This window comes from Rhinolophus hipposideros (assembly GCF_964194185.1).
Source record: "Rhinolophus hipposideros genome assembly, chromosome: 13".
In the NCBI taxonomy this organism is placed as follows: Eukaryota; Metazoa; Chordata; class Mammalia; order Chiroptera; family Rhinolophidae; genus Rhinolophus; species Rhinolophus hipposideros.
The window spans coordinates 62,288,418-62,303,389 of record NC_138059.1 but is presented as its reverse complement, the minus strand read 5'-3'; the positions used below and the strand labels follow the sequence as shown (position 1 = coordinate 62,303,389).

The 14,972-nt window shown below is 37.3% G+C and overlaps 1 protein-coding gene across 1 annotated transcript in view; it reads left to right on the top strand.

Moving 5' to 3' along the window:
- Positions 1-14,972, top strand: part of PPP1R42 (protein phosphatase 1 regulatory subunit 42) — a gene marked incomplete at its 3' end in the record, with an annotated part of 41,888 nt that overhangs the window by 19,411 nt on the left and 7,505 nt on the right. The window contains 2 exon segments of the mRNA XM_081070806.1: positions 5,519-5,636; positions 9,048-9,179. Coding sequence (XP_080926932.1) covers positions 5,519-5,636; positions 9,048-9,179 — 250 coding nt within the window.

Below are 14,972 nucleotides of genomic sequence, written 5' to 3'. Positions count from 1 at the left end.
GAAATGAAGTCAGTGGGGAGACTGAAGAGTTGTTCAGGAAGTAGAGCGGACAGAACGTGGTGGTGACAGAAGGAGTGTGGAAGAAGTCAAGAATGTTTCCCTGGGAGGGTGACCGGTTAGCTCAGTTGGTTAGAGCGTAGTGCTGATAACACCAAGGTTGCCGGTTCGATCCCTGCATGAGCCACTGTGAGCTGCGCCCTCCTTAGGGGGAAAAAAATTGCACAAGAATGGTTCCCTGGCTTCTGCCTTGCACAATGGAAAATAGGGGACTCAAGAAACTGGTTTAGGGGACAGGGAGAAGATCATGAATTTTGGCCATGTAGAGTTTAAAGTGCCTTCTAAGTGTTCCAGAGAAATGATCAAGCAGACAATTGGATATATGAGGCTGGGGCTCTGTGGACAGAAGAATGTGGGAGTCTTCAGCATATTGGTTAAGTGGTCACTGAACCACCTGCCATCATGGATGAAATTGCCTGGATATGGGAGGAGAGAGGGTATGATGAGATGCTCAGTGGCGTCCCACAAAATCTGGTGCTTCTGCTCACGGACAGATGACCCTTCCTTCCTTGGTTGAATAGGTGTTCTACTATTGTCATCAACGTGGCCATTCTTTTTCTGAAAAGGGTCTGCATATAAATGGAGAATGTGGTGGGTTATAGAAGAAAAACATTTTTCAAGCCATGATTTTACAGTTTCCTGTAGTCCCAGAAAGGAAAACAAACACTGTTTGAAAGGAATAAATGTACATTACAGAAAAGCAAGAGAATTGACCCCTGATGGTCTGCCGCAGGGACGCCTACTCCTGCTTCCCCAGAGGGAGCTCTAATGCTTGGGAAACATGGTGACACATCATGGGGAGGTTTCACATCACTGTCACCACACAGATATTATTTGGGCTTTTTCTCATTAAATAGGGCTGTTTTTCTGGGCTGACGCTGGCAACAGTCTGCCAGGAATGGCACTGTTTTTTGATGGGATGTGTTCTCCATTCTCAAAAGTAACTTTTAGAAAACAGCCTGGTTATACATTAGGGTTTCCTCTGGTCAGAGGTTTGTTACTTGTGGGGTTAGAGATTCATGCAGGATCGAGGGAGCCTGAAAAATGTGGAACCACAAAGCCATAAAGGGAGCAGCAGTAGTGTAAGATGCTCTAAAAAACTGAGACTGAGAAATAAGGCAATAAGCGATAGGGTTAGCAGTGCCTGTTCAGAAGTCCCAGGCTAGAGACGTCCAGTGACTGAGGAAGCAGAGGCTGTGGCCTAGACCTTTATAACCAAATGTGGTCCTAGGACACAGCCACGCCACCTCCGAAATGTAGACTCTCAGCTTCTGCCCCAGACCTAACACATCAGAACCTGCATTCCTTAAACAAGATCGCTAGGTGATCCTTAAGCACCTAACATTTGAGAAGCACTGGTCTGGACTAGTCTTTCAAGAAGTGTAGTGATGGTAGGTAAGAGCCAGAAGAGAGGGAGAGATTGGAAGTGCAAATGCAAAAGCAAGAAGATCCCAAGAGAAGGAGGCCAGTGAAAGAGGGGATGGGGTCGAGAGAACCAATTAATTTAGGAAAGGAGGTGGGACTCTCATTTTTGAGAAAAATGGGAAAGAGGAATGGAAGAGGGAATGAGAGAGCTAAGGCAAATAACTGAGAAAACTCTGGGCAGATGACCCGATTCTCCCCAATAAAACTGGGGGCAAAGTCAACTCTTGAGGAGGGGGAGAAAGAAGGCAATACTCCATGGTTGAAAAACTTTCTTTAACTCACAGGGCTCTCGTTTAAATGACATTTACTTTGGGTTAACATTTCTTTGCGTTTTTTTTTTTTTTCTGTAACTCCTTTAAATAGGTATGTACTGATGTATTAAAATATTAAACACTTTAATGACCATTTACAATAAAACTTTTGCATTTCTCCAAGGAGCTTGGTGAGCCATGAACTTCAACAGAGCCAACCTCCTATAACCTGCTGACACTATTAAGTCAGATAAATATCATGGTTGCAAACGTGCATTTAAAAGAACATTTTAAAAAATCTATACCTACAGTTTTTATGTCTGCAAAGTTTGCTAAATCAATAAAATGATCTGAAAAGTTCATCTCACAGTCAGATATATTAGTGATTTGCTTCATTGGTTTTCTCATGACCATTTATCATGAGGTAAAGCATCTTCAGAATGAATGGTGGAAAGCAAAAATTTGACGTGCTTGCCTCTTATATAACCTAAATATTTGATTTATAAGACGCAAACGAACAAACCACCATGGCCTGTCATGCTTTTCCAGTTTCTAATTTATTCAACCTCTGCTCAATATTGATCCTGACAAGGAGAGTAACCCAAAGATAAATTTATTCACTCCACAGTTTAGTCAGGAACAAGCCAAAAATTATAGATTTTTCCCAGGCAGATGATGACAGGCAGTCAGGGGGATGACAAATGGCTGTCTTTAGATTCAGTTAGGACAGTTGGGCCAGACGTTTCCGATAAAGATTGGAGCATGCTGGTCAAATACAGGTTCATCAGTGGCCATCATTAATTGTGGAGGGAAGACTGCCAGGGAGCTTAGCACCAGCCCTGCATGGGAAACAGAATTGGCTTCTCAGGATTGTGCAGCACTCCTCTGAGTGATAGCATGACATGATCATTTATCAAACAGAGACTATCCAGAAAAGTGTCTGCTCCCTTTAGTAACTTATTGAAGGGCACGAAAGTGAAAGCAGTTTATTAAAGACAGGAAGGCAATGAACAACCAGAGCGTATCCAAAGGGTAATCATATTTCAGCACAGGATTAGTTTAGTCTTAAATAAACATGCACTGGAGGGAGTATGTCGAGGGTCATTTATCAAGTGAGGAACAATTAACAAAACTCTCCAGGACTCTCTATCTCTGTACATTTAAAGTTCTCTTATTGTTCTTATTACTTAACTTAAAAATGATGGGCATTGTATTCAACGCGGCACAAAAAGGCAATGCACAATTCCTTCCTTACAGGTTTTCAGACCAAGAAATACAGCTGAAACTCTCACATAAAATAGGATAATTATGGCTGTATCAAACACTGTGGAGAGAGCATAATACAGCGCACAGGACTGAAGGATGAAGTTGTAACTTTTGAAGAGAACTTTCTTTTTTCTTTTAATTTTGTATTCAATTTACTGGGGTGACATTGGTTAGTAAAATCATACAGGTTTCAAGTGTACAATTCTGTAATACATCATCTATATATCACATTGTGTGTTCACCACCCAGAGTCAGTTCTCCTTCCATCACCATATATTTGATCCCCTTTACTCTCTTCTACCCCAACTCTCCCCTCCCCCTCTGGTAACCCCTAAACTCTTTTCTGTGTCTATGAGTATTATAAGTCAACTACATGTCAGTGGTCAGAAGCTTATTCTTCCTTAAACAATTTTTGTTCTGTGTTGACCAAAATTAAGAGAAAGAAAATTAGCTGAGGGGTGGGAGGACAGGCAAAAGGGCAGAGAACTAACACGTTTATTATTACCTGCTTTGTCCCAGGCATTTATGTCACGGCAACTACTCCTAATTATCCCACTTTATACATAAGGACACAGGCTTGCCTAAAGTCAAACAGTAGCAGCAGTGCCAGGAAGTTTGGCACTGCCTGCATTTTTAAAAGCCATTCCTATTTTTACATAAGTTATTTATTTGGATAGCTCAGAATCTAGCACAGATCTTAGTCCATGATTCAAGAAGTATTTTGTTGAATAATGAAGTAAGCAGCACTGGAAATACTTTTACCACTTTATGTAGGAAGATGTTGGTCTCAGAAGATTAAGGGACTTGCCAGGTACTCTGTAGAAGGTCTTAGACACCCAGCTTTCCTTGTAATTATTCCCCCAAAGCAACATTTCTTCATGTAGATACAGGTGCATTCTGCATATTCCGAATTTGTTACCTCCATGATAAGACAGAGTGTTGTGGGGATTTTTAATATGTGGAAGGAAACTACCATCAAAGCTTCATAGTAAAAAAAAAAAAAAAAAGATTTTCCTAAAATCTAAAGAATAAATGCTCTAATATATGGTGATAGAAGGAGAACTGACTCTGGGTGGTGAACACACAGTTGGATTTATAGATGATGTAATACAGAATTGTACACCTGAAATGTATGTAATTTCACTAACAATTGTCACCCCAATAAATTTTAAAAAATAAATAGAAAAAAAGAATAAATGCAATCTTATTATAAGAAATTTTTCCAAAAATGGACCAATGAAGTATCTAAGCAATAATAAACACGGATCAAGCAAAAAATAAGATGGGAGGTACAATAGTTAGGTTAAATAGATATAGAAGGCTAAATGGTACCAAGCTTTGTAGGTGAGGAAATGATAAAGGGAATAAAAATACCAGGCAATATATTGTTGATTACTTTCAGCTTTGCAATTAAGAACATGTATGAATTAATCTATAATTTGTATCTCCTAATTTTCCCTTATTCCCTATGGTAATGTGTGTCTTGGCCTGAGGAAAACAAATGAAAGACTCATAGATAGGTGCTTGTCTGCTGCTATCTGGAATTTTCATTAATTCTGTAATCCTCCCACCCCCCACATTCTAAATAGCAATCCCCCTAGATGTGTACAAGATCACATACATGGCATTGCTCTGAAAGCTCTCCACAGAATTAATTGTTATCAACATTTATTATGATTAGCAGTAAAACATTTGCTTTGAAATAGTGTTTTTGCCCTATCGAAGGTTAGTTTTCCTCTCTCTTTTTTAGCCTATGGCCATTGAATTTTTAAAAATCAGTTGAAGGCTTTAGAGTAGAACAACAGTTTTTGCATTGCTTGTTTTGAGTAATTCATTACAAATGAGACTTACTGATTTTTAAAATTAAAAACAGAACTTTGGGGAATATATAAGAAATACTCCAAGTATTATTTCACTTCCACTAAACAGCTAAAATAAATATTTAAAAAATGAGGAAGGGAAGAGAGCAAGGAAAGGAATGACAAAAAGGCAAGGTACTGGAAACAGAGATGGTGACATTGGATGGAAAAAGAATCCCAAATAGGGGATCCCAAAAAGAATCCCAAAAAGGGAGAGAAAGAGGAGGTGAAGAGGGCAAACTGAAGGAGCGTTGGTTTTTAAGGCTATGAATCTGTTTTCTCACATTCCTGCAATGCTGATGGCCTACTTACTGCCTTCATCTGGAAACTTCCATAAGCTCCACTAAGAATAGGGGCATCTTCTGCAGCTTGGGCAAAACTGCTGGGTCAAGCTGCAGGTTGGGTCCATTTGACGGAGTGTGACAGAGAACAGGTCTGTGACTCCCAACTCAGGACCACCCTTTTTGCCTTCTCTTTAGCCCCCTCTAGTATTAGTATAGACCATTTTATCCGGGGGAAAAAAAGACTTAGCGTTACACTTTCTAAGTACCTGGCACTTAGCTAAGACGCCATGAAAAGCAGTCATTACCCTTAACTGAATGAAAGAAATATTGATAATTGTGAAATATTTGTATCTTGGTTTTTCTTCTGTAATTACAGGATTTGGAGTTTTTACTGAACAAGTTGATAAAGCTGTGGAAAATGGATCTGAATGGAAATCCTGTTTGTCTCAAACCAAAATACAGAGACAGACTGATACTGGTGTCCAAATCACTGGGTACACATTTATATTATATTAATATCATTTTCCTAGAGAAAGAGACCTGGTTCACTTTTTACTTAATGTATCAGCAAGCCTTCAGAAATATAAGTATGAACTCTGAATCTACAAAAATGGTCGACGTTAAATTTGATATTTTGAATAAGAGCAAAAGTTACAATAGAGACGTAAAGCATGAAAAATATCTGATGTTCAAAAATAATTAATCAAGGCCCCAGACACCTTTTCTTTACGAAAGAAAATGTGGCAGTTCCCAACAAACGTGGTTAGTGATAAATGTGTAGAACTCAACTCACCTTCTGCCAAATTTCCACTGGCACAAATCCTTGAAAGATCCTGACTCTTTAGCTCTTGGATCTGCAGATAAAATTATCAAGGTTTTCATTGCTTGACACTTGATAAATGGCACCCTAAGAACATATGGAAGTTTCTTTCATTTGAAAATGGAGCAGAGTGGGGAGTCCTTTAGAGACCCTTACAAATAATAACATTCCCGAATACGCACTATATTGGGGGAGATGGACCGAAGCTCTACAACAGGGACCCAGTGATACAGCATCAGGAGACCAGCACTGCCCTCTCAAAAGGAGACCTGTGAGCCGGTTTCCTGTATCAGCACTTCTGTGACATGCTGAACTTGGGTGTAAAAACTTACGTATCACAAAACTATTTCACAGCTCATGGCTGTAGTAAACCTTGATTAATCTTAATGCTAGTGCAGGGGGGAGGAAGGGATCGACAGAGAGCATATCAGAAAGATCCAAGATGATTTTTCAAAATACGTATGTGAGGGTCATACCCTGCCCAACTTTTACCCCACCAGCCAATGGTTGGGAACAGAGAATATGCAGGGAGAATAGTCATGCATATTTTTTAAAAGCTCTACAGATGATTCTGCTATGCAGCACCCGCAACTCTCCACCTCCTCTCCTCTCTGCCCACCACAACAATCTTATTAGTCCACTTTCCTTAGGAAGCAGAGTAAACACAATTAATGTTTGATAATTAAGAATCTTCCTGTGAAAAAAAAAAAAAAAAAAAAAAAAAAAAAAAAGAATCTTCCTGTGTTGTGATGCTACAGTACCACATGCAATGCTGTAAAAGATATGGAGATAAGTGTACTAATTTCAAAATAAAGAGGATTTATTCAAAGTTTTTAAAAAACAACTCTTTTCTATGACATATTTTATGATTGTAAAATTAATACGTATTTCTTCTACAAAATGCAGAAAATGCAGGAAAGAAAATAACATTCATAATCCTGCCATAAATCTGCTGTTAACACTTTAATATATATCCTTTCAGTGTTTTCTATGCCTTAGATACACGTATAACAAATTCTCTTTGATTTTAGCTTGTTTTATTTTAATTTCCTTTTTCCTAAATGCAAAACCAAACAACACAAAGTTAACTGAAAGCCTGGTTTGGTGTGTCCCAGTAAAAAGAACAGCAATTTTCTGTTTTGTAAGTAACCCAGTTCTTACCAAACAGGATGACAATCCACACACTTGGTTTACTTAGTATGAGTGAAAGTAAATTTTGTGTTGAGAGCAACTCATTAAAACAAATCTCACAGGTCTCCGATCTTGTGTCCATTGCTTGGCGTCTCCTCCTGAACCATTTCCACACCTAATAACCTCAAATAAGATCAAGATCACTTGCTAAAAGTGAGACAGAATCAGATTTACTGAGGCCTAGTCTCCTAGTCATTTCTCAGCTTTGTCTGGAACATGATGAAAAGGAAATGGGATTATGGTAAAAGACGTGGATTTTTCACTCCTTATCCTTATAATAGATGTTTTTTAAAAATATGTATTGATTTACACATATGACATCCAAAATATACTAACAAATTATACAATTATTAATAGAAACATCTGGAAAGACATTAATAAATACAAGTGGTTTGGAAAACTGAACACAAAAGAATGACTTTTAATGTAAAGTTGTAAATACTGTAAGATGTGTGATGATAAAACATTTAGCCAATTTCTTACATTATAATTTGGAGAGCTCTGTTATTCAGTTAAAATAAGTAAATGAGGCAAGATATGGAAACAATTAAAATTCTAGTGTTTATGGTTCTAATTTATATTTCTAGTTTCATCACTTGATTTTGTACTTTGGGTATAACAATGTTATGGATCATATTTAAGTGGTAATGTTAATACTTTCAGTAATACAATTAATATTTCATCAGGACATTATCATTTTTCCCTGTAATAATACAATCTAAAAATTTTTACTACATCCTTTCTGCATTCTGGGATAAGGTGGAAGACATTATATGGGTGATGAGAAAAAATATATTTAACTTTAAAAATACTATATAGCAAATTTTGCTAGAAAAGATAGTCTTTATATTAAATTAAGGCCACCCATATTCACATAATTTAAAAAGGTAATATAAAATGTCCTATTACTTTACAGTATATACATACAGTAGAATGCTATCAGCCATTAAAAACTGCGTTTTGAAGAAAGACATGGTAAAAAGCTCACAACACAATATTGAAAAGTAGGACGTAATGCTGTATAAACAGAGAATTCCAATTTTATATAATACACATCACACATAGAAAAAAAAAGAATTCTAAAAAACATGTTATCAGTGGTTTTTAGTGATTATTTCTGGTTGTGAAATACAGGCAATGTTAATTTTTTTTCCTGTGCCCATTTTTCTTTTGTATTTAACAAATATCTTAAAACATACAAAAATTATTTGTGTAATTAAGATGCTCAATTTTCAAAACTTTTTTAAAGGAACACAATGTAAAGATAGCTGAAATCTCACTTCTTAGAACCAAGAGGCCAGCTATATGGATTGTTCCTATTATAGCCTTGGTCCTAGGATAGAATAAGCATTATTAATGTATGTGCTTTTAAAATACCATGTTACATATATAAAACTTCTTATTCGCTTTAAGATAAAATATATTTTTCTTTTTCCCAACAATAACCATAGTGTTATTTAAAGAAATAGGCAATAATTTTTGTTGAGTATGACATTTTTGTTTTTAAAAATAACAATATAATGTACATATGACCCTGGAAGGGTGACCATACATTGAATTGTTTACGGTGATTATCTTTGTCAGCGACGGGAAGGAGAGGTATGGATATAGTAATACAGAGCATTTTTATGTCTTTTTCCATCCTGTTTCAGTTGCTTATATAATAGACACATATTCTTTTTGAAATCAGAAAAATTAAAAATTAAAAAGAAATAAAAGCTAAACAAAAATACAGAAGTTGTGTAAATAAGGTATTTTTAAAATACATGTATTTCAGCCTACTGTGTAACTTAAGTTTGTGTGCCCTAAACCAAAAGACTATATATATTATCTATATATTGATATATATTTATCTACATATTGTATTTTTTTAACATATATATATTTTCTTTAGAATTTCTTGATGGAAAAGAAATTAAACATATGGAAAGACAATTCCTAATAAATTGGAAAGCATCCAAAGATGCCAAGAAAATCAGCAAGAAAAGAAACAATAAGAAAAAGGATGAAAGTAACTCATACATAAGTAAGTAAGCTGTCATTAGTAAGTAAGCGGTCATTCCGTAGTTGACCACTTCTACTAGCAAAGGGAATCTTCTACTCAACAACAACAAACATTGCGAGAAATAAGGAAGATTTGTTTAGATTTTTTGTGTAAGGTTTTTTTTTTAACTTATTTATGATTCCTAGGAAATTTAAGCTTAATGTTTATATTTGATAATTGTAGCCATTATCAGCAAAAGCTGTGTTTGGTTCTTATTGAGTACGACTGTGTCAGCTATGTAAACAGAGAGCATTGGGGGTGTGGAAAATGTATAATTTTATGTCTGGCAAAAGTGCACGCTATTAATTATGTATCGTATTTTGCCATGTATCATGCACTCCTATATATAACGCGCACCCATTTTTTGGGCCCAAACTTTCCGGGAAACAATCTTTCGTTTCGATTTTTAATTCAAATTTTTATTTGTTTACATTTAGGTACTTGGTTTTTGTATCATAAAGGAATTTTAGCATTTATTTTTTAACATATTACGGTACAAGAAATTTTATGTAACAAATAATTACAAAACACAAGAACAGGTATAAGGTACATGAAATTTTATGTATCGGTAACAAATTTACTATATTTACGTATCATAGAAGGTCAAGAACTCTTCGTGGTTACAAGTTCGTCATTGAGTTCAAGTAAACAATTATCGTATTCCAGGGTATTATTTTGCTTAAGGATATCGTTATTGACTTCTAGAGTAACACTTTTAACTCATAAGCATAAAAAAAAAGAATTAAAAACATTTATACAGATACAGAATTAGTACTACCCATGTATAGTGCACATCTTTATTTTTCCCTCACAAATTTGGGCAAAAAATTACGCATCATACACGGCAAAATACAGTAAATGGTAAAACAACAATCAGCTATGCAAATTGTGAAACCCAAGTCACCAGTATATTTGTTTAAAAACAGATTACAAATCACATTTTTCCTCCAGGTAGAAAATAAAAATGTAACACAACAACATCTGTGGCCTGTCCCCTTTCTTATGTACACACCCCAACAGTTGCATATTTTATTACAATATGCGTAAGGTTGTGTTGCAAAGGACATGCCAACCTCCTTTGCCTAAGTAATGCCACTAAATGTATCTCAGCATAATGGGTAACAATTATCTTTATCATATTGGGGAGCATCCTAGAATTACTCCATAGATTGTGCAGGTCACAACATTGGAATGAGCGCTTCCTCCATTCCACCTGTTGGAATGCCAATGGTCTTCCTGTTCCATAGCTAACACAGGATGGGGCATAGAAAGGGGTTAGGCTACGAGAATAGGGACAGGGAAAGTGGAACAGTACAGTGAGGCTTTATGCATGGACAGACAGCATATCCTAGCAGCTTTGTCTCTTGGGCAAGGAGGTCAAGGCGAGTAGAAGTAGAGATGGGGAGGCATAGAACTCTGATGATTTTGCCATCTCATGTCCACTGACTATGAACTGTGGAAAATCATTTTGAAGAATGGGACTTTCTGAGCTGACAGTATACCCATGAATGATGAAACTGTGTTGGCAATGTGAATTTCTCTGAAAGATCTGAAACTTATAACACAGACAGGAGGCATTTCTCCTTCTCTGGTTATCCCTGGCTGGCTGTGAAGGGTAGAAGTAGACCCAGAGTAAGGATTTCAATAATTTAAACACTTTTTCAGTATTACATCAAAGATGCCAAAGTACCTTATTAATATTGAGGTACTCATAGAATTCAACACCAGCCCTCACCCAAAATTTGAGCCTATTCTACTATAACATTTCCTTCATCTTAATAGATTTCACAAGTTCTTCCAAATTCAGAGACAATTCAATTAATTAATTTTTAAGTTCTCCAGTAAATTCAACAAAATAATATAATGTATCTTAAAGTTTACAATTTTTAAAAATTACAGTCATTTAATTTTCTCAATAAAATCCGTCTTAATCTCTTTATAATCTAGTGTGACCCCCCAACTAATTAATAAAAGTAATCCTTAAAGCCACATAGATACACTAACAACTATCTGAAAAGGAAATTAGGAAAACAATTCCACTTACAATAGCACCAAAAAAAGAATGAAATACCTAGGAATAAACTTAACTAAGGAGATGAAAGAATGGTATACAGAAAACCTAAAATATTGATGAAAGAAATTAAGACACAAATAGGAAGACATCCTGTGTTCAAGGACTGGAAGATTTAATATCATTAAAATTCTATAACACCCTGGTCCGGCCCAGTAGCTCAGGCGGTTAGAGCTCCATGCTCCTAACTCCGAAGGCTGCTGGTTCGATTCCCACATGGGCCAGTGGGCTCTCAATCACAAGGTTGCCAGTTCAATTCCTCGAGTCCCGCAAGGGATGGTGGGCTGTGCCCCCTGCAATTAGCAACAGCAACTGGACCTGGAGCTGAGCTGCGCCCTCCACAACTAAGACTGAAAGGACAACAACTTGACTTGGAAAAAAGTCCTGGAAGTACACACTGTTCCCCAATAAAGCTGTTCCCTTCCCCCCCAAAAAAAGTCTTTTTTTAAAAAGAAAAAATTCTATAACACCCAGAGTCATCTATAGATTCAGTGCAATTCCTATCAAAATTCCAATGACATTTTTCACAGAAATAGACAAAAACAATTCTAAAATTCATGTGGAACTACAAAAAATATCCAAATCACCCTTGAAAAAGAACAAAGCTGGAGGCATCACACTTCCCGATTTCAAAATACATTATAAAGCTACAGGAATCAAAACAGGATGGTACTGGCATAAGACAGACATACAGACCTATGGAACAGAACTGACAGCTCAAAAGTAAATCCACACAGAAACAGCCCGCTGATCTTTAACAAGGGTGCCCACAATATACAATGAGGAAAGAATAGTCTCTTTAACAAATGTTGTGAAAACTGGATGTCCACATGCAAAAGAATGAAGCTGGACCCTTATTTTACACCATACAAAAAATTAATTCAAAGTAGATTAAAATATGACCCAAAACTGTAAAACTCCTAGAGGGAAAAACTTAGGGGCAAAACCTGACATTAGTCTTGGCAATGATTTCATGGATATGACACCAAAAGCACAGACCACAAAAAACAAAAATCAACAAGTGAGACAAATTAAACACTTTCGGCACAGCAAAGGAAACAGTGAAAAAGCAATCTACAGAATGGGAGAAAATATTTGCAAACCATGTATCTGATATGGGGTTAAGCTCCAAAAGTAAAAAGGAACTCCTACAACTCAATAGCTAAAAAACTCATAACCCAACTTTATAAATGGGCTAGGGACTTGAACAGACATAACTCCAAAGAGACCTACAAATGGCCAACAGGTATATTACAAATGCTCAATGTCACTCATCAACAGGGAAATGCAAATCCAAACCACAGTGAGTTATCACCTCACACCTGTCACGATGGCTGTTATCAAAATAACAAAAGACAAATGTTGGTGAGAACGTGGAGAACTTGGAAGCTTTGCACACTGTTGGTGAGAATGCATAATGGTGCAGCCACTCTGCAAAGCAGCACGGCAGTGCCTCAAAATGTAAAAATAGAACTACCATATGATCCAACAGTCCCACTTCTGGGTATTTATTTGAATGAATTTAAATCAGGATCTTAGAGCGATATTAGCACCCCTATGTTCCCTGCAGCACTAGTCACAGTAGCTGAGATGTGGAAACAACCTGAATGAATGTCTATTGACAGACGCCTGGTGCATACACACAACGGGATACTATTCAGCCTTACAAAAGGATATCCAGCAATATGTGACCACATGGATGAACCTTGAGAACATTGTGCTACGTGAAATTAGCCACTCATTCACAGAAAGACAAATACTGAATGATTCCATTTATGTGAGGCATCTTAAAACAGTCCAATTCATAGAATCAACGAGTGGCATGGTAGTTGCTAGAGGCTGCAGGGCAGGGGCATAAAGGAGTTACTAACCAGCAGGTATAAAGTTTCAGTCAAGCAAGATGAAACTTCTAGAGATCTGCTGTACAAAGTTGTACCTACGGTCAACAGCAATGTATTACACTTACAATGTTGTTAACCGGGTGGATCTCATATTACGTGTTCTCACCACAATTTTCTTACAAGACATACAGGATGTTTGCAGTTCAGAAGCATCGTTTCATTCTCTGTTGTCACCGCTATTGTAATAATCATTAATAATTTCAAATGGATAGCACTCTACTCTAGGAGGCAAAGAATAGTGGGCAAAAGAAGAAAAGAGAGCTATTTTCACTGAGCCACACATTTCAGATATTCATACACATTAGTGCAGTTAAATCCTTCTGACCTATGGGGGCAGATAATCATTATATCCGTTTTACAGATGAGAACGCTGAGTTTTAGAAACATGAAATGACTTATCCAACATCACAAAGATGGCAGGTGCCACAGCGATGAATCCAAGTTACCTAACTTCACGAAACCCCTTTGGTTCCTGCTGACCACTCTAGGCTTGCCTGGCTGAGCTGGGCTTAGACGGGGACAAAAACGTCTGCTGTCCTTAGAAATCCACTTCAGTTTGGTGGACATTTAGGGAAATCTGCAGGTGTTTAAACGTGTGACATGTAAACAAATAATTTTTTTTAATTTTTTTTTATTGGGGAAGGAGGGCAGGACTTTATTGGGGAACAGTGTGTACTTCCAGACCTTTTTTCCAAGTCAAATTGTTGTCCTTTCAGTCTTAGTTGTGGAGGGTGCTGTTCAGCTTCAAGTTGTTGTCCTTTCAGTTAGTTGTGGAGGAGCAGCTCAGCTCCAGGTCCAGCTGCCAGTTTTCTAGTTGCAAGGGGCACAGCCCCCCATCCCTTGCGGGAGTCCAACCGGCAACCTTGTGGTTAAGAGGACCCGCTCCAAGGAACTGAGCCATCCGGGAGCTCAGTGCCAGCTCAGCTCAGGGTGCCGTGTTCAATCTTAGTTGCAGGGGGCAGAGCCCACCATCCCTTGCGGGACTGGAGGAGTTCAACTGGCAACCTTGTGGTTGAGAGCCCACTGGCCCATGTGGGAATCGAACCGGCAGCCTTCGGAGTTAGGAGCATGGAGTTCTAATCGCCTGAGCCACCGGGCTGGCCCTAAACAAACAATTTTTTACAAATAAAAAAGAGCCTAGGGAGAAAATGGGATAATAGGTTATGAAAGAACTTTGACATTTTAAAAGTATTCAAATAGATTATATGATTTCCTATATTGAAAAATAGACCTTAAGTTCAATTAAAATAAAACTGAAATTGAAAGCAGACAAGCTGCAATAGAAAATTCTCCTGAGTTTTCCTCAGGAGTACTTATTCTCCCTTGACCACTGTAGAGATCCTTCTCTCTCGCCTCCCACACGTTTGCCATCCTATCCAAACAAATGACAGTTCTTAACGCTGTCAGGCTTAAAAACAGTGACATCCCTGGATATGTGTATATAACACACACTAACTCTACCTTTAGGTATGTGGCCAATAGCTTACACCACGGTATTTATGCAAAGGTTCTGTCATTACTGCTCAAGAGAAATGGAAAGCATGAATTAAAGTCTAGAAAATACATGTTTTTAAAATCTATACTATACCTTCAGATCTTTAGAAGACCTAAAATGAACCTTTTAAAGATGCCTCTGTACAACCAAATACATTGTAAGTGAACGGAAATTCTTAGGACGACAGTAAGTTTTGTACTTCCTGACCATTTACGTAGTTTTGATACCATCGTAAGTGTGGAGTTCTGGATTAGGAACAGATGGTAAGACCACAGGGACTCTAGCCTCAAACTTCATTATTTTACAAT